The sequence below is a fragment of the Poromitra crassiceps genome (assembly GCF_964638095.1).
Source record: "Poromitra crassiceps genome assembly, chromosome: 2".
Taxonomy (NCBI): domain Eukaryota; kingdom Metazoa; phylum Chordata; class Actinopteri; order Beryciformes; family Melamphaidae; genus Poromitra; species Poromitra crassiceps.
In genome coordinates this window covers 22,186,261-22,209,237 of record NC_139624.1, presented here as the reverse complement: position 1 = coordinate 22,209,237, position 22,977 = coordinate 22,186,261, and the positions used below count along the sequence as shown (strand labels likewise).

At 43.7% G+C, this 22,977-nt stretch overlaps 2 protein-coding genes across 2 annotated transcripts in view; one reads left to right on the top strand and one right to left on the bottom strand.

Moving 5' to 3' along the window:
* The window catches only part of LOC310798947 (basic helix-loop-helix ARNT-like protein 2), a gene marked incomplete at both ends in the record, with an annotated part of 32,683 nt that extends 26,652 nt beyond the window's left edge, over window positions 1-6,031 (top strand). The window contains 7 exons of the mRNA XM_083661502.1: window positions 308-414; window positions 1,619-1,769; window positions 2,282-2,337; window positions 2,432-2,546; window positions 2,819-2,897; window positions 4,238-4,331; window positions 5,877-6,031. Coding sequence (XP_083517628.1) covers window positions 308-414; window positions 1,619-1,769; window positions 2,282-2,337; window positions 2,432-2,546; window positions 2,819-2,897; window positions 4,238-4,331; window positions 5,877-6,031 — 757 coding nt within the window. The remainder of the gene's footprint in view (window positions 1-307; window positions 415-1,618; window positions 1,770-2,281; window positions 2,338-2,431; window positions 2,547-2,818; window positions 2,898-4,237; window positions 4,332-5,876) is intronic.
* An 8,164-nt stretch (window positions 6,032-14,195) lies between these two features.
* LOC310798936 (uncharacterized protein) overlaps window positions 14,196-22,977 on the bottom strand; it is a gene marked incomplete at both ends in the record, with an annotated part of 28,075 nt that continues 19,293 nt past the window's right edge. Inside the window, 4 exons of the mRNA XM_083661491.1 lie at window positions 14,196-14,511; window positions 16,665-16,850; window positions 18,172-18,325; window positions 21,373-21,564. Coding sequence (XP_083517617.1) covers window positions 14,196-14,511; window positions 16,665-16,850; window positions 18,172-18,325; window positions 21,373-21,564 — 848 coding nt within the window. The remainder of the gene's footprint in view (window positions 14,512-16,664; window positions 16,851-18,171; window positions 18,326-21,372; window positions 21,565-22,977) is intronic.

The window sequence follows — 22,977 nt, the reverse complement described above, 5'->3', positions numbered from 1 at the left end:
GGTACCACGGTTTTAATGATAGTGACAATTTGAAAGGGTACGGTTATCCTAAGGAATTTTATCACGGTTATCATTCAAACCAGTTATCGTTACATCCCCAGTCACAATCCTCAGAGGATTGTGGAGGAGAGAGAGCGAGAGAGACAGTGTGTGTGTGTGTGTGTGTGTGTGTGTGTGTGTGTGTGTGTGTGTGTGTGTGTGTGTGTGTGTGTGTGTGTGTGTGTGTGTGTGTGTGTGTGAGAGAGAGAGAGAGAGAGAGAGAGAATAACTTGACTCCCCTGTGTTTGTCTGTCCTGTCTGCCCACAGAGCCACGACGGTGATCGGGTATCTGCCTCAGGAGGTTCTCGGCACGTCGTGTTACGAGTATTTCCACCAGGACGACCTGCAGCACCTCGCAGAGAAACACAGGCAAGGTGATGGCGCAACACCGCAGTCTCTCCACTCACAAGCTGACCGTCACTAATGCATCTCTGTTGAGCTTCAACTGGTGCCACTCTCCAACTGCAGCTTGTACATTCAAGTTGATAGGCATTTTAATTCAGTGGTTCTCAAGGTGGGCTCCAGGGACCCCCCCCAGGGGTCCTTGAGGGGGCTCCAGCAAAAAGGGGGGACATTTTATTTTCACTATAATTCCATCAATAAGTAACACAATGATAGAATGGATGACTAATTGAGGGTCATGGCTTTCATGCACTTTCTGGAATAAAACATCTGTAAATAAAAGCTCCCGCACACTGTCTCACCTTCTTAGGAGAAAGTTTATTGGATATTATACGTTTCGGTCACTAGGACCTTCATCAGTATTATACTATAATAATAATATTATAATACTGATGAAGGTCCTAGTGACCGAAACGTATAATATATAATATACATTTTCTCCTAAGAAGGTGAGACAGTGTGCGGGAGCTTTTCTTTACAGGTTCATGTCTTTCCCCGACGCACCTGTCATATTCCCAGGTGTGCAGAGATCCTTTCTGCTACGGAATAAAACATCTCAAATCTAAAATGTTATCAGATGGGAGTCTGTGGTCTAAATAATATTGGTTTACAGGTGCTTGATGTGAAGTTTGAGAGCCACTGTTTTAATTTACTCATTTATCTTTACTATCAAGCTAGAACTCATAACTGATAGTACGCTTAGAAAATGATTACTGGTCCTAATTTAGCAGTACTTTTGTACTTTTTGTACTACTTATCTTAAGGATAAGTTTAGTGATTTAGTGACCCCCCTCCCCCCCCCCCCCCCACTATAATTAGTTCATCCCATCCATAGTTATTGGACCCACAGACAGTATTGGCTCCAGACACAGGTGTCAGTTTTGTCTCCAGAAAAGCAATTTGTGTCTCCACAGGAGAGTGGAGAGGATATGTGACTCATCGTTTTCACAGACTGGATTTACTGGAGATATTCAGACAGATGACTCTGGAGACAATGTTGTCTGTGGGTCTAAGAACTTACTACAGGGATGAGTACAATCACAAAATCAACATCTGTATTTTTGCAATAGTGACCACTGACATATGGCAAAATGTTTTCCAAAATGTATCTAGCGTTTGTTTTGGAAGCCATTTCCCTGTGCTTTGTGATGATACTGGTGTCTCATCTTTTGGCAGTTCTGCAAAGCAAAGAGAAGATTGAGACAAACTGCTACAAATTCAAAACAAAATACGGCTCCTACGTTTCACTCCAAAGTCAGTGGTTCAGTTTCACAAACCCGTGGACCAAAGAAGTTGAGTTTATCGTGTCTTTAAACAGAGTGATCTCGTAAGTATTCCGCTTTTAGAAACTGACCATTTTGAATTCTTGGAATCTGCTTTGGATCCACTTGCATTTTTGTGTGTGCTATTTTTGATGTTGATCCCATTCCATATACTGTACAGTTTGCTTCACATTGTGTTACTGTAGAACAGAGGTACAGTACCACCATCTGTTGTGTCTTGCATTTTTGACCAATTCTTAGTTTGTTTATTTCTATATAATTTTACATGTAGTAGTAGTAGTAGTTTATTTGTCATTGCATAAGAATTTACACAACAAAATTCCAGGCTCCCCATCGTGCAACCATTCAGTACAATATTATTATATTATTACAATATTATAATATCAGTACTACATTTTTGTTTTAGTATTTCTTTGTTGCTTGCACTGTTTTTATTTATGCCCCTACTATTTCATGTAAAGTATATTTGAGTATCTTCAAAGTGCTATACAAATAACATGTATTATTATTATGATTAAAATACTGTATTATTGTAAATCCTCTATTTGACAAACAGGAGGCCTAGTCAAATGAAAGAGGATGAGGAGCCTGGCAGCTCGAAAGCTCTTCAGGGTAAGAAGAAATAAATATTTTGACATTTTGTTGTTTTTTCGTCTTTGGAAGCTTCTCTGACGTTAGCGTCGTCGCTCTCCTCCTCCCTCCACAGATGACACAAAGCGGATCCTGCCCATCATTTCCGGCCTCTCCAGCGGCGTGGGCACCATGATCTATGCAGGCAGTATAGGCACCCAGATCGCCAACGAGCTCATCGAATCCTATAGGTGTGTTTTTGTGTGTGTTTCCACGACACAGTGTGTTTTTGTGTGTGTCTCCACGACACAGTGTGTTTTTGAAACAGAATTTTGATAGAATATTGGCAAAAAAGTGTCCGTGTTTGCTACATCAAATAAGATTAGGATATAAATAAGAATGTAACTAATAATTCCAGTACTAGGGCATATTAAGTAGAAATGTATAAAATAGACAAAAATAAGATTTGTGATTTATTTGGCTGAAAATGTGTATAATTCTGTCCTGGCTTGTGTTCTGGCAGATTGAATTCGTCTCCGTCGTCGAGCGGAGCTGCCAGTCCGTTCGGCCCGGCTCAGGTCTCCCTGCAGAGCAGCAGAACCGTGAGTCACAGACACACTGGCCTGAGCGGCCTCACAGGATAACCCAGTCAGTTACACAAAGCTGTCGCTGTGGAAGACTTACTTTTGGATCCGTCAAACAAATTAAGTTTAGCTTCTTTTTAGCTGTTGGAAATGATAAGGAATAGTATGGTAACTAGTTGGCTCAGAGTTTAATGTTACAATACACTATTTTGGGTGTGTTGAACAATGTTCAAGAAAGAAAAGTGTGTACTAATGTTGGATAAATGCATTTCAATGATGAGAGACTAGAAGGAAAGTACAATAAACTTTAATGATGCAACAAACAACACTTAGATTTGGCGTATGACTCCATGGTGTGATGACGCTCCTCCTGAGACGTGAGGAGGACGTCAGTGATTTATAGGATAGAGAACCCCCCATAGGGAATTCTACAGGAGTCATGACATTGGTGGTGTTCAGGGGAGGAGGTGGGGCGAAGCAACTGCTATGGTGAAGACCATCACTGAGGGGAGACACACAAAGTGAGTTACAACACTCTAAAATATGAGGGAACTGCTATAGAACTCCAGTTAGGTGATTGGCCAGCAGGCCAGAGAGAGGGAGAGCATGGGAAAGTGTGGGAGACATTGATTGGACAGGAATGACGGCGTGCATCTTTATGAATGAGTGATGTCACCTGAACAGGGCGTTGCTGCAGGGGGAGAGAGAGATGAATGGAAGGAACAATTGATTAATGAATGAGATTGTTAATCAGACATTGATTAGGGGAAGTAGTCTTGCATCATTGAAAATAGTCTGAGACATTATTAAGGAAAAGGGGAAACCTTTAAATTACAGGTACCGGTAATTAAGTATGCAGTAATGACGTAAATAGACGAGATGTTTTTTCTGTTTACACAATGGAGGACGGACAAACAGTCCTGGTAAACGGTTAATGTGACTGGTTGCAGGTAGGGTTATGAGGATCGATGCATCATCAATATTGTCTCGTATATCGATCGAAAGTGAAAACATCTATATATATATCACCATATCGTCATATGCCTTGTAAATCCAAGGTGATGAAGCATAGATGTGCATGGCTTATGTTCATAATTAAAAGGTCGTGAAGGACTGTTTAAGTTAACCGATAAAAAAAGAAAAACATTTGCACTTAAACATGAGAAAAGAATAGATTGTCATTTAAATGTCTGGAAGAGCTCAGAAATAAAATTGTCAAATGATATTTTAGTTGTTTTTTGCGAGTTGATATCAATGTAACTCATATTGATTGCAGGCCCCTGAATTTAATCGAATAGAAATCATATGGTGGCAGAGTTTGTGATATCAGCAAATATTGTATTGTTGTATAGTTACAGGTCTCCAGCACGGAGCAGGCATCAACCAGTTCAGAGACCCTGCCTGACACCAGAACAGCAGCCGCCACTAGCAGTGCAACACCTGAGAACCCAGGTACTGACATCTCTCTCTGTCTCTGCCTTTGTCTGTCTCTGTCTGTCTGCCTGCCTCTGTCTGTCTCCGCCTCTGTCTGCCTGCCTCTGTCTGTCTCCGCCTCTGTCTGTCTGTCTCTGTCTATCTCTGTCTGTCTGTCTGCCTCTGTCTTTCTGTCTCTGTCTGTCTGTCTCTCTCTGTCTGTCTGTCTGTCTCTGCCTCTGTCTGTCTGTCTCTCTGTCTCTTTCTCTCTCTGTCTGTCTCTGCCTCTGTCTGCCTGCCTCTGTCTGTCTCCGCCTCTGTCTGTCTGTCTGTCTGTCTGTCTGTCTGTCTGTCTGTCTCTGTCTATCTCTGTCTGTCTCTGTCTGTCTGTCTGTCTGTCTGCCTCTGTCTTTCTCTGTCTGTCTGTCTGTCTCTGCCTCTGTCTGTCTCTCTCTGTCTGTCTCTTTCCCTGTCTGTCTGTCTGTCTGTCTGTCTCTCTCTGAGGTGACATCACCTCCAAATGTTCCCAGCACCTCCAGTAGAGTTTGATATGAGAAAATGTTTCAGGATGTCAAACATCTTTGGTAAACATCAGAATCAAAGAGCCAGCGCTTCGTTCTAGAGCGGCCATTTTGCACCAAGATACATTCAACAATCACACAGGGAGATCATCACAGAAGAGGAGAGAGAGCAGTTTCTCCACCCACAGGAGCAGGAGAGAGACCAGAATGCACTGCAGGTAGAAGAAGAGAGAGAGAGCAGTTTCTCCACCCACAGGAGCAGGACAGAGACCAGAATGCACTGCAGGTAGAAGAAGAGAGAGAGCAGTTTCTCCACCACAGGAGCAGGACAGAGACCAGAATGCACTGCAGCTATAAGCCATGATGGGTTTTTCCATTTTGGCTTTTGTGAAATTTGTGCAACTCTCCACTCTCACTTATTTTCAACTGGAAAAACTCTCACTCTCTTGCTCTTACTCTTACTATGCTAATGTTATCGCTCTCTCCACCTGCAAAAACCCACAGCTGAATGATGCACTTTAAAGGGACAAATCCAAAAAGACATATTTCTCCTCTTACCTGTAGTGCTATTTATGCGTCTAGATCGTTGTGGTGTGAGTTGCCGTGTTTTGGAGATATCGGCCATAGAGATGTCTCATCCTCTCCAATACATTGGAACTGGATGGCACTCGGCTTGTGGTGCTCAAAGGGCCCACAAACAAACAAACTCAAAAGAAATGTCTCCTTCCTGAAATCATGACTCGGTTACTCAAGATAATCCACAGACCTTGTTGTGAGCAGTTTCATGTAGGAGCTATTTTCTTTCCACCAAACTACACCCGCTAGCTGCTGCTAGCTAGCAGCTAAGACTTAGCTGTATGTGTACAGCTTGTAGGACCATGTACTGTAGGAACTATTTTCTTTCACTTAGCTGCTAAGTGAAAGAAAATAGTTCCTACATGAAACTGCTCACAACAAGGTTATCTTGAGTAACCTCATCATGATTTCAGCAAAGAGACAGACTCAGAGTCTGTGCAGGTGGACGTTTGTTAACTCTTGTGTTGTTTTGCTGTGGCTGGTGCAGGTGAGGTGTCCCAGATGGACCTGGAGAACATGGTGCCCAGCCTGAGCAACTTCAGCAGCGACGAGGCGGCCATGGCCGTCATCATGAGCCTGCTGGAGACGGACACCAACATGCCTCAGAACATGGACTTTGAGGACATTCACTGGCCTTTTTAGAGGATGCACAGACTCTGTTGCACGCTCTCAACGCCGTTTTCTTGCCAAGGACTTCTTGTGCGTTGGGTCGTTTTACTACCACGCTCTGCTGATCGAGCCTGGCACAATGGAACCCACCGGACTACACCAAAGGACGCGTCGTATTCAAGGGAGTCAAAGAGGTTTAAGTTCATAGGAAATGTTTCGGTTGATGTGATAACTGGCTCGATCTCCCCCGAAGGAGGGGGCCGTTGGGGGTCATTCCAGCGCCGTTTCCAGCCGAGGATTTCCGTTATAAGAACGCTCTCGCCCATCGCTCTGCCATGCCGCTCCGTGAGCAACTAACGTCTGTCTATATTGGAAGGAAGTGGGACTCCCACCACGTGCCATGCTGCTAGAGAGACTGCAGACTCCTTGACATTTTGCTAAAGCTTTGGTGGTACCCCGGTGATGACTTCCATGTCTTTCGTAACATGGTTTTGGTTTTGTTTGTTTTTTTCTTTCTTCTTTTTTTAATCATCGAGTATTTGTCCATAAAGCTTGAAAAGTGTGGAACATTGTCTGTTTTCATATTGAATGTGCACTAAAGGACAGAGCCCATAGTATGCCTATACTGCCTGTCCACATATCGCCGACTCTACTCCGACGGTTCTGTGAATGAAACCTACACTGAACTCCTGGGAACAATAAGGAGGTGTTGTTGTTTGTTTTCCATGACACCACGCCCTGCCATGGACTGTTGGGAAATTGTTTACCAGTGGTGATGAGGGACGCGCCGCCATGTTGGAGGAGTCATAGCAAAAATAAAGACTTGATCGTTTTCGCCTCTTCTCTGATCCAGTCACCGTCTTTCGTTACGTTTCTAAATATCTCGTTACCACTGACAGCCACTTTTGTAAAACACTTAAAGTCCCTGGAAACCAAAATCCACAAAAACGTTCTAACTATGTAATTTAGGGTCTTATGTTAGTAATTGTGTGCCTCCGAAATTATTATACATTACTTTCAACCCAAAGCCTTAAAATCGACACTTTTCTACAAGCTTCTACAAGGTACTTCCTCATTGAAGAGAGCAGTGCGCGAGGTGCTAAAATGCAGGAGCTTATGACGTCATAAGCGCTATATAACCTTTGTACACGCGCGCAACCCGCCCTACTGTGTGTGTGTTTGCGTGTGTGTGAGTAGCCTCGCGTCACCAGGCTGTGTCGAGCGCTATGCTGTTCTCTCTCTCTCTCTCTCTCTCTCTCTCTCTCTCTCACTAGTCCCGAGAGAGAGAGAGGGAGAGAGAGAGAGAGAGAGAAGCACACAGCACACAGAGTGGGAGACGGACACTCAGCGAGCGCTGTGGGGGCAAAGAACGGACAGATCTCTTCCTCTCAGAGCCGCGGAGCAATGCGCGAACACACACACACACACACACACACTCACCCAATCTCTCTTAAATTATCTCTCTCTCCTTCTCTCCCTCTCTCTCCGAGAGAAATTTCCCTGCTGCAGACGGGACACGCCCACACAGTCCGCGGGAGAAAATACACTCTAAAAAATAATTGATTCTCATGAGTTTTGCCATGACTGTCAAACCTAAATTTATATACTTTGCGACGTTCATCATCATTCAAATTTGGCTGGTGGCTTATTAACATAGGGTCCTGTGATGTGATGAACTCAAAATGCTAAATAATAAAGAAATATTTCTGGTTTCCAGGGACTTTAAAACAGACATGTTTCAGTCCATTTTGTTGTTTGGTGGTGTACTTTTCTTATTTCCATCATCAAAGGATGGATTCATCTCTCTCTCTCTCTTTCTCTCACTCTCTCTCTCTGTAAACTCTGGTTATATCACTGTTCCTCTTAATTATCTTCAAAACTTAATGTGATTGTGCTGCCTGGAACATTGTCTATGAGAAAGTGCAGTTGTAAATCAGCTTTCTTTGGCTTTATGAGCGTAACCGTAGGACTGTATTTGCCAATATTTATTGTAGCCATCGATGCTATTTGAAATGGACACAACAGCATCCTGAAGCCGGAAGATGAAAAATCTGATGTTTCTATGTGCAAATTGTCCTCGCTGTATCTGCTGTAATGTTACAAGGAATGAAAGTTGAAGTCTTTGAAAGTAAAACTTTTTTTTCCTCCAAATATAGAGTGAATTACTTTAAAAAAAAAAAGGTATTTTGATGTCTTAATGTGTTATTCTATCTGCAGTTTGAATGACAGGAGAGGTGGACATCATACACAAACACATACTAATCTGACCACTAGATGGTGCAATCTGTTGTAGAATGGCAGTCTTGCTAAAACACATAAAGCACCATTTTAATTTCAGCTTCTTTCTTTTTCATTCTTGTGCTTTCAAACTCATCCAAGCTGAAAATGACCTAAACTTTATTTTCATTTCAAACTGGACACTTTCAAAAAGAGACAGATTGATGAAGTAATTGCCCAGATACATGTAGCCTTATTTGCATGTTTATAATTCAAATCTCTAAAATATCAATTAGAAGTATCTTTTTGCCAACCAGAGTTCATTTACCTACTATCCATTATAAAGCCTACCATAATTCATTTAAATTTCCTCCCACCAGTCATTTTGTCTGAGCAGGTGTTTTTTTTCCAAATGGTGGGCATCAGAACATTTGTCATGTCAAAGTAATTTCTGTTATATCGATGTTGTTTATATCATGAATAGACTTGTCAATGAAAGTGTTCAAATCAACCCTGCCAGTGTTTATATGAGTCCAAACAACACTTATTACTAATGCCAGACAATTTAACTGAATGTACCAAATATTAGAGACTTTGCTCTTTGCCCCCCTCTGCCACTCTCCATTTTCCAATTTCAATTTGCCTGTTGGACGATTGTTTATGATATAAGCAGCTTACTGCTTATATTCAAACAAGTCACACATTCACCGTTTGATTTTGGTGAATAGCATAATTCCGCAAAAATAATGACCCCCATGACCCATTACAATGAATTGATATTGCAACCTATACATGACCCCAGTTCCACCAAAGAATTCTTTCCCCCTTTCACTTTGTTTCATTTGATTACAGTAGCCTATGGGCGAGAGGCTAAATATTTCAACAGACAACAATTTGAGAAAAGCTGGAAAAATAGACATAATGATTTTTATTTTATTTATTTTATTTATTTTATTTATTTTATTTATTTTATTTTTATTTATTTTTTTGCAGTTATGTACCATAACAAATTACATGTGCATCACTGGCAACATGACATCGGTTCCACAATAGGACTGTCCTCTCTCTTCTCCCCTCCCCCAAAACAAATACACAACATTAGCAACATACGGACATACACACAATCAAACAAAGTCCCATTCTGGTATAACAGATACAATACAAAAAGACAAGACACATAGACAATGTGTCCACATTCAAACATACCGACAATGTTCTTCAAAGTCCAGCCTTAGATCCGTTGATTTCAGTGAGGAATAAGCCCCAGACCTTTTCAATGATGTCCTCTCTACCCGTCACTCTATGTGACTCGTTCATATGCCATTTTACACATTGTTTCCATTCATTCTTTTCTTTAGAAGTAGAAGGCACTGTAGACATTTTTTCTCCCTATCACATAAATCATCCGATGCCTGCCTGGGGGGTCTCAACCCCTAGGCTGAGAACCACTGGTCTAGGGCATGACACTGTGACTGCGAAATCAGAGCTTTGTCGCGCATCATCTCCCAATTTCTCCTGTTTCTCTCTACGTTGAACCATCTATTAGAATTTAGGTAAAAATGCAAATCTTAAAACCTTAAACTTTGAGGTTTTAAGATTTGCATTTTGACTTTTGGGTGAACTGTCCCTTTAAGGCTTAAAGGGACAGTTCACCCAAAAATCAAAAATAAATATTTTTCCTCTCACTTGTGGTGCTATTTATCCATCTAGAGCGTTTTGGTGTGAGTTGCCAAGCTTTGGAGATATCGGCCATAGAGATGTCTGCCTTCTCTCCAATACAATGGGACTGAATGGCACTTGGCTTGTGGTGACCGAATTACACCAGAACTAAAGACCGAACTACACTGCTGCACTAATAGCAGTGTAGCAGTAGATCTTTGCACTAGTAAAAATCCACTTTGGAAGAATGACAATTATTCAGTCAATGTCTTAAGCAGATGATTCTACCCCCAAAACCAGAAATGCTTTAGGAAAGATGACTTTCTGTCTGATGAGCAACTATATCTGCTGTTCAGTGATTTTGAGCTCCTCCATCACCTCATAACACCTTTGATGCAAATGGCAGCCCAAGATATGGTTCTCACCTGTACAGGTGGATTTCCATGGCTGGTTGTTGACTGTTTTGACTGGCTGGTGAGGAGAAGACATGGCCATTGCTATTATAGGTCAGCTTGCGAAAACTAAATAAGTTATGGAGTAGCAAAAACATTTCACTTGCCACAAAAGTTTCCGGTGTAGAGCGGACAAGTTCCCATGTTGCTGTACTGTACATTGTATCGTACATTACAGTACATTGCAGCGTTCTCCACTTATAACGGCCAAAATCAACATGTCTGAATATGGATTTGAATGGGAAATATGGCCGCTCTTTCATTCAAGCTTCGGTGAAGTCAATGGACAATCTGATCCATCTTCTTCATGTGTCAGCGGCGCCCCTGTGCTGTCAAATGAGCTCATATCCTGTTTTCAGCCAGCGTGACAGGATGATGTATCACCGCTGTCTCCTTCTGTCTCTCCCACCCCGTCTTTCTCTCTTCTATCTATTCTCATATGTTTTCTACCTCTCTTCCTCTCTGAGCAGAAATAGCACATTAGGAGAAGAAGAAAAACACAAGAGGAGCGAACTGTTCAACTAAACAAATATCTCTTTATTCAGTTTTTATGGCAGTCTTATTATTGTACAACGGACATTTTAAAAGAAACACCTAGGCCATTGTAAGTTCCCCGCCTCCTCCCAGAAAAGTTCATAAAGTGCAGATTTGTTAGTGTGTCACTGTCTATAATTCAAAATGTCCTATAAAGCCCCAAAGTTATAATATAAACTAACTAAGACAACAGTAAAGGGGCCTTGCACCAAAGTTAATGATTCAAAATGCTGGTAAACAAAAATAAAGGGTACAATATGGACCATTCCATTGCTTTTGTGAAAACAGAAGCTGCAAAAATATCCGTATCTGCTGTACAAGCTGCAGCCGGAAATAGAGTACCGCAGGGATGACGTATTTTTGTAGGCTTATCCAGAAATCGCCGCCATTTTGGTTTGTGAGGGAAAAAGTCTATGGGGTTTTAGAATGGGGATTTCACTTAAAATGCATAAAATAAGGTCTGTGGTTAACAAAAGTTTATGGGAAGGCGAATTTGGGTTCAGCATGATACTCTTCACAAACGTGAATAACTTTGTGTACACATTGAACACAAGTGTAAATGCAATGTGTTTTCTCAATCTGGATAGAGCAACTGTATGCGGATTGAGAGCACAACCATTTTGGGTGATCAGATTGCAATTAGATTGCACTGTCGCCTCACAGCTCGAAGGTCCTGGGTTCGATTCCCACCTGGGACGCTGTGAACGCTGAAGGAATGCGTGCCCGTCCGCATGTCCTCAAGTGCCCACTGCCCGGGTGGGGTCGTCAAAAGGGCCTTTCTGTGTGGAGTTTGCATGTTCTCCCCGTACCTCCCGGGGGTTTCCTTCATATAGGAACCCCCTTCACCAAAACATGCAATATCCTGGTTGCTAATGTGGTTCCTCCTCTGGTTGTTAAGGGCGCCTGTTCAGAGGGAGGGGAACTGGTTGGAATAGCGTGAACCTCCCACGTGCTACAGTATGTCCTACCGGTGAAGCTTCCTCTGTCAGGTGAAAAGAAGCAGCTGGCTAACTGCCCATGTCTCGGAGGAAGCATGGAGCCAGATTTGGCTCTGCCCAGATCGGCAGAGGGTGGAGTAGCAACCAGGATAAATAAATTAAATTGGCACTAATGGGGGATAAAAATGGGATAAAAAATCGGGGGGGGAAATATATATATTGCAATGTGATCACCAAAAATGCATGTTAACGCCAGGTGTAAATGAAATCAGGCGAATGTGGTCAAGCCCAATCTGATTGCAATCTGATGAGAGAAAATGCATGTTAATGCCAGGTGTAAATGGCCTCTTTTATGCCTTTTGAAGCATTTTCTAAAAATCACACACATCAAACACAGGTTCCAAAAGTCATAAAAGTTATTCATGTTTGTGAAGAGTATCCTGCTGAACCCACATTTGCGTTCCTATAAACTTTTGTTAACCACAGACCTTATTTTATGCATTTAAGTGAAATCCCCATTCACTTTTCCCTGGGCCCTGACGAACCCGGAAGAAGTATACTTCAGGACTCATTCCTGTGGTTCTCTAGTAAGCTGAATGTTTAGTAGATTTTGTCAGAAGTCTCAGACTCCACCTCACTAATCTACACACCTGAAAAGGTCTCCCCCTCACCAATCAACACACCTGAAGGGAGACCCCATGCTCAATATGCAGAACATTTCAATACATCCATACAGTGCTTCAATGAATGAGCAGCAATCCCACACAGTGTGTCATCAGTGACGTTTATAAATACAGTAATATGTCATGTTTGTTTTAACCTGCTTGGAGTGCCACATGGGTGGGGTTTCACCACATGGGATGATAAGTGCCAGAAGGGTTATCTGAAAAAGTGAATTTTGCATACTTTTCTGTCATTAACAACTGCGGTAAACCCCGCATCTGGTACAACTCAAAATAGATTTAAAACAATTTGTAAGATTTCAGAATTATCTGTGAATAGTATTTGACCCAGGTCTGATGTCTGGTCGATCGTTGGGAATCTTCTACACATGCTGACCAGTCAAATTGCTGACCATAAAACTTGTTAAAAAATAATTTAATTACTTTACAAAATTAGTTTTTCTCAGTGCAGACAGAGAAAAAGAAACAGACAGAAAGAAACGGGGGATAAAAGTTAAGATTCACAATTTTGGTGAGAAAAAATGTGTTTAAAAACTGCTGGACGAAACGACCACTCTATTAAATCCATATTTACAGCACAATGTCCGGTCCATTCAGTGCCTGCAGCAACAGTTAGCATTTAAATCACAGTGCCATCTCATAGGAGCTGTAAAATGACCACAAAACGTTCATTATTGCATATGGCTCTAGTCAAAGTAGTGCACAGTCTAAAGGGGTTAGGGTTGAAGTTCAGGTTTCACCCCAAATGTTTGGCGTGAGTCTCTTGCTTCATAGTGAAATAATAAAATATCTATCTGTTGGTTTAAATGTACAGTAGATTACATCTTAATCCACCCCAGAAAGACTGATAGGATCCTGTTGAAGCAATAAATCATAAAAAATTGATTTTTTCCAGTGGCGTGAGCGGCACACACAGCGGCAGCCCCCCCAGTGAGCAGCCCCCCCAGAAGTCCTTCACGTGTTTCTCCTGCATTAGTACCACTGCCACAGATCATGCTTTCACAAGAAGCACATTAGTACCACATTAGTACTGAGGCTACGCTTTCAAACACAACTATAGTGTCTCTCCAATGAATAGGAGAGAGGAAAACGTGATTTTCTTCCAAATAATTCCTTTTAGGGACGGAGCAAAAGTGCAGTAGTAGGCCGGCAAGCTGAAAGGAAAAACAAAACGCAAAACTCCAACGCCAACTACTGTAGCTACCAGACCATTTAATTAACTTGCGGCAAAACTTTTCAGAACTTTTACCGATTTCTTTCTGACCTACACTCACCCCGAAGTGCAGGAGAAGTTCAGTTCATGCAGTAAAAAGAAAACTTCTTGTACATCACGAGCTTCCTTTCGATCTGTCTCTCTGTCTGTGTCTCTCTCTCTCTCTCACAGACTTCTGTTAAGCGAGGGAAAGGTTTTGGAGGTTGAAAGCATCCTCGTATTCAGCGACCATCCGAGGGAGACAGAGGAGTTTACGGTGGAGATTGTGAGAAAAAAAGAAAAAAGAGACTAAATCCGCATCAGCCAGGAAGTGGCGTGGCGTCGGAGTGCTCAAAACTGAGAAAGCATCTCGCCGCTTCCTCGCAACGTGTTTCTTCAACGTCTTCAGCAGCAACAGCTTGGCAGTATGATGTCACAACAACAAACAACACCCTGTCAATGTTCAGATGTGGCCTTGGTTTGTTGTCTTTCGTTAATCTGCGATGCGAAAGGAAGGGGGCGCTACTGCCATGGCCGCTGCTGCGTGTGGTTGGGGTAAATGGGCGGTGGCATGGGGTTGGGGTAGGCGGGGCCAGCTGCGTGAGGGTTGGGCGGGTAGGTCGGGGTGGGGTAGGGCACCATGAGGTGAGGCTGGGGGTGGGGAGCCATGTGGGCGGGGGAGGGGGAGGTGGAGGGTGGGGAGGCGGGGAGGTGCAGGTAGACGGGGGCAGAGGGAGCCGTCGGGGTCGGGACCCTCTGCAGCACAACGTGCGGGTAGAGCTGAGACTCTGAGCGGTAGAGACCAGGCAGGGAGGCCTTCAGCAGACTCTCCTGACTCCTAGAGAGAGAGAGAGAGAGAGAGAGAGAGAGAGAGAGAGAGAGACAGAGAGAGAGAGAGAGAGAGAGAGAGACAGACAGAGAGAGAGAGAGAGAGACAGAGAGAGAGACAGAGAGAGAGAGAGAGAGAGAGAGACAGAGAGAGCTCTGTATTTACAGTACATTTGGAAGATCTAAGATTAGGTATCAGGATTTAAAAAAATAAAAATAAAAATAAAACAAGGTCTCATAGGATTTGAAACGTAGGTCTCATAGGATATGAAACGTAGGTCTTATAGGGTTTGAAACGTAGGTCTTATAGGGTTTGAAACGTAGGTCTCATAGGATTTGAAATGTAGGTCTCATAGGTTTTGAAATGTAGGTCTCATAGGATTTGAAACATAGGTCTCATAGGATTTGAAACGTAGGTCTTATAGGGTTTGAAATGTAGGTCTCATAGGATATGAATGAAACGTAGGTCTCATAGGATTTGAAATGTAGGTCTCATAGGATATGAATGAAACGTAGGTCTCATAGGATTTGAAACGTAGGTCTCATAGGTTTTGAAACGTAGGTCTCATAGGATTTGAAATGTAGGTCTCATAGGTTTTGAAACGTAGGTCTCATAGGATATGAAACGTAGGTCTCATAGGATTTGAAACGTAGGTCTCATAGGATTTGAAACATAGGTCTCATAGGATTTGAAATGTAGGTCTCATAGGATATGAAACGTAGGTCTCATAGGATTTGAAACGTAGGTCTCATAGGATTTGAAACGTAGGTCTCATAGGATTTGAAACGTAGGTCTCATAGCATTTGAAATGTAGGTCTCATAGGATTTGAAATATAGGAACTCATAGGATTTGAAACGTAGGTCTCATAGGATTTGAAACGTAGGTCTCATAGGATTTGAAACGTAGGTCTCATAGGATTTGAAATGTAGGTCTCATAGGATTTGAAACGTAGGTCTCATAGGATTTGAAACGTAGGTCTCATAGGATTTGAAATGTAGGTCTCATAGGATTTGAAATATAGGAACTCATAGGATTTGAAACGTAGGTCTCATAGGATTTGAAATGTAGGTCTCATAGGATTTGAAACGTATGTCTCATAGGATATGAAACATAGGTCTCATAGGATTTGAAACGTAGGTCTCATAGGATTTGAAACGTAGGTCTCATAGGATTTGAAACGTAGGTCTCATAGGATTTGAAACGTAGGTCTCATAGGATTTGAAACGTAGGTCTCATAGGATTTTGGCCAAAGACCAACCGATTAGATTTTGGTGGTGTTCTGGATCTGGGACCCAGAGACTTGGTTCTAAAATGTGTCTTGGGCGATCAAATCACAAGTGGACAGCATTAAACAACAAGTGTAAACAACCACCAAGACACATTGTGATCCGGGGTGGTCTGGGACGCATTTGACCACATATATTTTGTAGTGTAAACGCTAATGTGCATCCTCAGGACATATTGAAGGACCACCTACTCCACTGATATCCCCTGCAGTTGTGTCACTTCCATGTATCTAGGCAGAAATAGCCTGCAATTAATACAAAAAATCAGCACATTTTCAGTAGTGATGCCGCCACCGAGTAGTATAGTATAAATAACACTATAGAACATATTTTTAGCACAGCGTGTCGCAACTTAACGGTGGCGACCTGCTGCAGTAGAAGACACTGGTTGTACATAATGCTGAATGCTGTGCTGATTGTTCTCAGTATGATAGCAGAGACGTCCTCGGCGATGAGGTTAAAAACAACATCACATTTTGGTCTTTGCTAATGGGAAAGATGTAGATGATGTGTTTATTTACATATAGAGCGGGGGAGTGAGAGTCGGAGATCCGATCAGAAGTGGTCACTGAGATGCATGTGGAGACGTGTTCTAATGCTGCCAGGTGTAAACTGACATACTTAGAGCTGTCCACTTGTGATCAGATCACCAAAGACGCATGTTAATACCAGGTCTAAACAGAGCCAGGATGCATGTTAATACCAGGTCTAAGCAGGGCCAAGACACATTTTAATAGGTCTAAACAGGGCCCAGACGCATGTTAATACCAGGGGTAAACAGGGTCTGAGACTTGATTCCAGATCCTACGGCTGCCTTTGACCAATCCGATGGCTCAGCTGAATCTCCCCTGCTGTGCCCATGTGTTGCCGGTTACCTCTGGTATCCTCTGTTCTCGTATCCGGTGAGGCCTCCGGTCAGGTAGAGGGGGCTGTCGGGCGCCAGGCGGGGGTCGATCCTCTGGGACAGGTGGAAGATCTTTGGAGGAGGGAAGGCATCCCACTCGCCGTCCTCCCGCTCCAGCCAGCACTCGCTGCGCTGCGCCGAACGCTTCTCTCTACGCCTGCATGGGGAGGGGAGACATCAGCTCATCATCATCATCATCATCATCATCACCTCATCAGCTTACTGGTCCCAGTTTAAAGCCACGATACGCTACTTTTCCCACATTCAAATAACAATAAATAAATAGGATATAGTATAGGACAGCTTTGTTGAATAGTTAACACAAACATGACAATTCTAGAATTCTCAAAAAGCCCATGTGATGGTCTGTTGAGCGAAATGTTGGCAGTTATTTCCACATAATGTGAAGTAGCAGGAACACCAGTGTTTTTAATCATTTAAGACTTCAAATCACCTGAAATGAAATTACTCCAAAGAGCTTACAGCATAATATAAGTCTTCTGAAGCCAAATATGAGTCTAAAATAACTATATTTACACCACTGTTGAGCACAAGTCTTCACACAGCTGGTGTGCTCGTGAACGCTCTACTTGACATGAACACAACCGTTCCCCATTTCTGTGAAGAGAACCCATGATCTTCTTCATGATGGAAGATGAAGAGAACTGATTATCTTCCTCGTGATGGAAGATGAAAAACAAGTTGACTTCACTTTTTTTTTTGCTGTCTGTTTTCTTTGTATAGGTCAGTGTGCATGTGTCAGAAATTAAAGCCCCAATATGTAACGTTTTTACCTTATTAAAACAGCTTTTAAATCATTTTGATGATACATTGACTTCTAATAGGGAGAATGGCACTCTAGATCATTCCCACTCTGCACCCTGAACACCTGTTTCCTGCACCATGTAACGTTGAGGGTCCATCCCGGAGAGTTGAAGTTACCTGATGCAGCTCCTTCATATTAAAGCTTTCCTCTGACAAACTAACGGGACCCTTTTATTGTGAAGAACGTATAGGAAGTGATCAATAAAACAAATCAATACACAACAACATTTGGGCATATTTAAAGCTACAGTACCACCTCCCCCCCTCCCCCCCAGTGAATCAGATATCAACACAGCAGAAAGTTAACAAAGTAGAGCGTATGAGCAAGAAACTGTAACATACTGTAAGGCTGATATCTAAATGTACAAACAGGGAAGTAAGTAGCATAGCGTCCTGTATTTACTTGTGGCAACAGAGGGCGCTGTTGCTGCTGCTCAGCAGATCCTACATGTTGGGGCTTTAAACCTTTTGGCTCGTGTCACTACCGGATCCGTACAGGCTGCCGCTATCCGATCCGTTCTGCACATGCGTGCGTGGGTCTGCCATCTTGGACAGCAGGAATGGCAAAACCACGTGGACAAACTTGCTACAAACCCAAGCAAGCTCAAGAGTGTGTTTCTGTATGTCCCCTCTCCTCTCCTCTCCGGGCCTACCTGCTGCGTGTGTCCCTCTGGGCTCGGTCGCGGCCGGAGTGTTCCTGCAGGAAGCAGACGAGGAAGGACAGCGACATGGCGAGGATGACGACCCCGCTCACCACCGAGGCCAGCACCGCCACCCGCAGCCCGCGGTTCTCCGGCCGGGGGATCGCTAAGAACCAGAGGAGGTACACTGATTTTTAGCTGGGGTAGCTCTGCCGGGGTCGGGCTGACAATTTATGCTAATTGTTCAGGTTCGGTCGGGCTTGGGCTTCAACTTACTACGGTCGGGTCAGGTCGGGTTTGAATTTTCAGGCCCGTTGAGAACTCTAGTGTGTGTGTCCGTGCGTGTGCGTGTGCGTGTGTGTGTGTGTGTGTGCGTGCGTGCGTGCGTACGTGTGTGTGTGTGTGTGTTTTGAACCAGTAGCCATATGTTGTTATTTAGCCTTTCTTAGTGCATGGTTAAATCATACAATTTTTATTTACGGGTATTATTATTTTTTTTATCTGCAGTGGAAGTGGTCCCTTGGAAATTTGGTTTGGAACCTAGTGATACTTGATCTGAAAAATGTAGGAAACCCTGCCTTAAAACAACCACACATTTACATGTATTCACCCCTTAACTCGTGCAAAATCATAAAGAACAGAACAGTTCCCCCCAAGAATGCAAATTGTGTCATAATCTCCTCCCCCTGATTCCAGTTGAAACACAGGTGAAGTTTGTCCATATAACACACAGGGAGGTTGTCAGCACAACTTGGTAGCCGTCGTCTCCAAAACAACTGAAGTCAGTGAGGACCAGTTCTTCAGAGTTCCAAAAAGACCTCGACTGTATTTATCATTTAGTGACAATCTGAACTACAGTCTGAGTGATTTGCAACAAATAATGGTGTCCAGCTCTTTCTATTCACAGTGTGATTGTTTGACTGTGTTTGTTTTGGAACTCTACGGTCCTCATTGACTTCAGTTGTTTTGGAGAAGGCTGCTACAAAGGTGTGCTGACAACCTCCCCAAAGCAGTGAAACCTCCTCTCCTCTGTTCAGTCAGCAGGAGGAAACCTCCTCTCCTCTGTTCAGTCAGCAGGAGGACACCTCCTCTCTTCTGTTCAGTCAGCAGGAGGAAACCTCCTCTCTGCTGTTCAGTCAGCAGGAGGAAACCTCCTCTCTTCTGTTCAGTCAGCAGGAGGAAACCTCCTCTCTTCTGTTCAGTCAGCAGGAGGAAACCTCCTCTCTGCTGTTCAGTCAGCAGGAGGAAACCTCCTCTCCTCTGTTCAGTCAGCAGGAGGAAACCTCCTCTCTTCTGTTCAGTCAGCAGGAGGAAACCTCCTCTCTGCTGTTCAGTCAGCAGGAGGAAACCTCCTCTCTGCTGTTCAGTCAGCAGGAGGAAACCTCTTCTCTTCTGTTCAGTCAGCAGGAGGAAACCTCTTCTCTTCTGTTCAGTCAGCAGGAGGAAACCTCCTCTCTGCTGTTCAGTCAGCAGGAGGAAACCTCCTCTCCTCTGTTCAGTCAGCAGGAGGAAACCTCCTCTCCTCTGTTCAGTCAGCAGGAGGAAACCTCCTCTCTGCTGTTCAGTCAGCAGGAGGAAACCTCCTCTCTTCTGTTCAGTCAGCAGGAGGAAACCTCCTCTCTGCTGTTCAGTCAGCAGGAGGAAACCTCCTCTCTTCTGTTCAGTCAGCAGGAGGAAACCTCCTCTCTTCTGTTCAGTCAGCAGGAGGAAACCTCCTCTCTTCTGTTCAGTCAGCAGGAGGAAACCTCCTCTCTTCTGTTCAGTCAGCAGGAGGAAACCTCCTCTCTGCTGTTCAGTCAGCAGGAGGAAACCTCCTCTGTTCAGTCAGCAGGAGGAAACCTCCTCTCCTCTGTTCAGTCAGCAGGAGGAAACCTCCTCTCCTCTGTTCAGTCAGCAGGAGGAAACCTCCTCTCTTCTGTTCAGTCAGCAGGAGGAAACCTCCTCTCTTCTGTTCAGTCAGCAGGAGGAAACCTCCTCTCTGCTGTTCAGTCAGCAGGAGGAAACCTCCTCTTTTCTGTTCAGTCAGCAGGAGGCTGATTCCAGCTGACATGTTTTGTGTTGAGAGGAAGCAGGCAGCCATGTTCCCGGGCAGAAAACAGCAGTGTGTCAGATTACCAGCCAAGCTTTACTGATTCCACGCAAAACCCCAGATGTGCGTGAAAAGATTGCGGGCCTCCGCAAGGGGGCTCCAACAGTTTCAGGGGAGGCTCAGTGAATGGAACTACAAAAAATATTACATTAGTTATCAAAATGAGATCACATACTGTAGCGTAGCCTAAATGTGTGTGATTTGGTTAAAGAAATAGTTCAGAGATACAGTAGTTTTTGTGGAATTTTACCATTTCCCCCACTTTTTTATTTGGTGTAGTCTGATTATGTCAAACTGCAATATCAGGCTATCTTGGCACAATTGTTGAGTGTTTATGGGCCTAAATAACATAATCATGATCCCATAGGCATCCAGGATTTGAGCGAGAGGGGCTCCTTTTTCCAACATTTGTCTGGGGGGAGACCCACAGTCTCAGACTTTGAAAACCCGTTTTATACAGTTATTTCATTAGGGATATGAGTTGGTCTCAAGTCTAAATGTAGAACAGCAAGTCAAGTCAGAACAAATCAGGAGTCCAGTATCAATTTAATATCTTGAAGAAAACTAAATATCTAGGACTTTTCAATGCAACATGGTTTTAATAGGATACAAATTGAGAAAACTGAATTTAAATTCAGTTGTTTGCTGGAACAAAATCTCATCACTTTCAATCTACGTCATTTACACAAACACAAGATCTCAAGTCAAGACTTAAGTCGTCAAAGTACAGGTCAGAGTCAAGTCCCAAGTCACCAGAGCCCAAGTCAAGTGTCAAGTCATCACATCCCATCAAGTCCCAAAGTCACCAAGTCCAAAGTCACCAGAACCCAAGTCAAGTGTCAAGTCATCCCCATCAAGTCACCAAGTCCCAAGTCAGCTGAACCCAAGTCACCAGAACCCAAGTGAAGTGTCAGGTCATCCCCATCAAATCCCAAAGTCACCAAGTCCCAAGTCAGCACAACTCAAATCAAGTCCCAAGTCACCAGAACCCAAGTCAAGTCACCAAGTCCCCAGAACCCAAGTCAAGTCACCAAGTCCCAAGTCACCAGAACTCAAGTCAAATCGAGTCTCAAGTCTCCTCTGAAACCTGCATTTCACCATCATGTCTGCTTGGCCAGGCTCACCTTCACAGACGGGCAGGTAGTTGCTCCACTGGGGCTTGCCGTTGCGGACGTTGCAGTAGATCTTGGGGCTGCCGACCAGCTGGTAGCCCTCACGGCACCAGAAGGCCAGCACGGTGCCCAGCGACACGCCCGTGCCCGTCTCCACGTAGAAGGAGCCGCGGCGTGGCGGGAGGACCGAGACGCACGACAGGCCTGAGGACACACAGAGGGTCACTGCTCATCTTAAAGGAACATGGCGATATTTTGGGAGATTCGCCTATTTGCCAGATTCCCAATAGTAAGACGAGAAGATAGATACCCTTCTCTTCTCTGTGCGTGCAAATAGAACGGTAGTGACGGCGATGCGCCCTCCTGCTAGTTAGCTTAGCACAACAAACGGCAGTGGAATGCTACAGTAGCATACCCGCATTCAGTCACCTTGCAACACATGTTGTGACTCGTATACTCACTCACCACGCTATGAAGTAATAATCCAGAATTATGACTCCATTTTTGAAGCAAATACATAGCCAGAACTACTGATGACTGCACACAGCGCCTGCACCTCAGTCAACGCGGAACTAGTCTCACTGCTGGTTTTTGAAGGCGGGTTGAAATTGAATGAGTGACTGGTCGTAGCACCGATGAGAGAGCGGTTCGAAAAATGGGCTGCGCCTCCCGTGTTGTCTGATCGCAAAGTCGTTGCTGATTGGAGAGGACTGAAGCCATCACTGGCATATGACTGGCCAAGTGAACGGTTCCCTCCCATAACCAGCCCTCTGAGGGAACGTGTCCCAGACCCAGAGAGAGAGCTCTGCAGCATGCAGTAACGTAGTGTATCAGCGTAAGAACTCTCATGGGTCTGGCGTTGAGACTAACGCGGAACTAACGTTAGTTCCACCACATTTGTTCCGGCTATATATTTGCTTAGAAAATTAGTCTCGTAATTTAATTTTTTTTTATTATTCCATAGCATGGTGAGTACACAAGTCACTCACAACATAGTGTTTTGGCGCTGTTGGAATGTGTCTTTTTGTTGACTGCACGGGGGTATGCTGCTGTACCATTCCACTGCCATTTGTTGTGCTAAGCTAACTAGCAGGAGGGCTACCGCTCTATTGCACGCACAGAGAAGAGAAGGGTATCTTCTCTTCTTACTATCGAGAATATAGCAAATGATAAAAAAAACATGACAAAATGTTGGCGTGTTCCTTTAACGCTCAGGATTACACATTGATAATCACATGACTTTGACCTGTAACAGAGTCGATTATCATTCTTTAGCACTCTCTTTGTTTTGAAGGTTATTCTTGGGCACATTAATGCCTTGATTAGACAGTTCACAGAGAGAGACAGGAACGATTGGGAGATGGAGAGGCATACAGTATGACATGTGTCAAAGGTTCTGGATTGGATATAACTTCACATCTCTTTCTTTCTTTCTTTCTTTCTTTCTTTCTTTCTTTCTTTCTTTCTTTCTTTCTTTCTTTCTTTCTTTCTTTCTTTCTCTCTTTCTTTCTTTCGCTGTTTCTCTCCACAGTTTAGGAGCAGAAAAAAGGCAAAAAAGGGGGGCTGTGTCCCCAATCTTCTTCTGAGTGGGGTTTAGTACTTCAACAAACCAGCAGT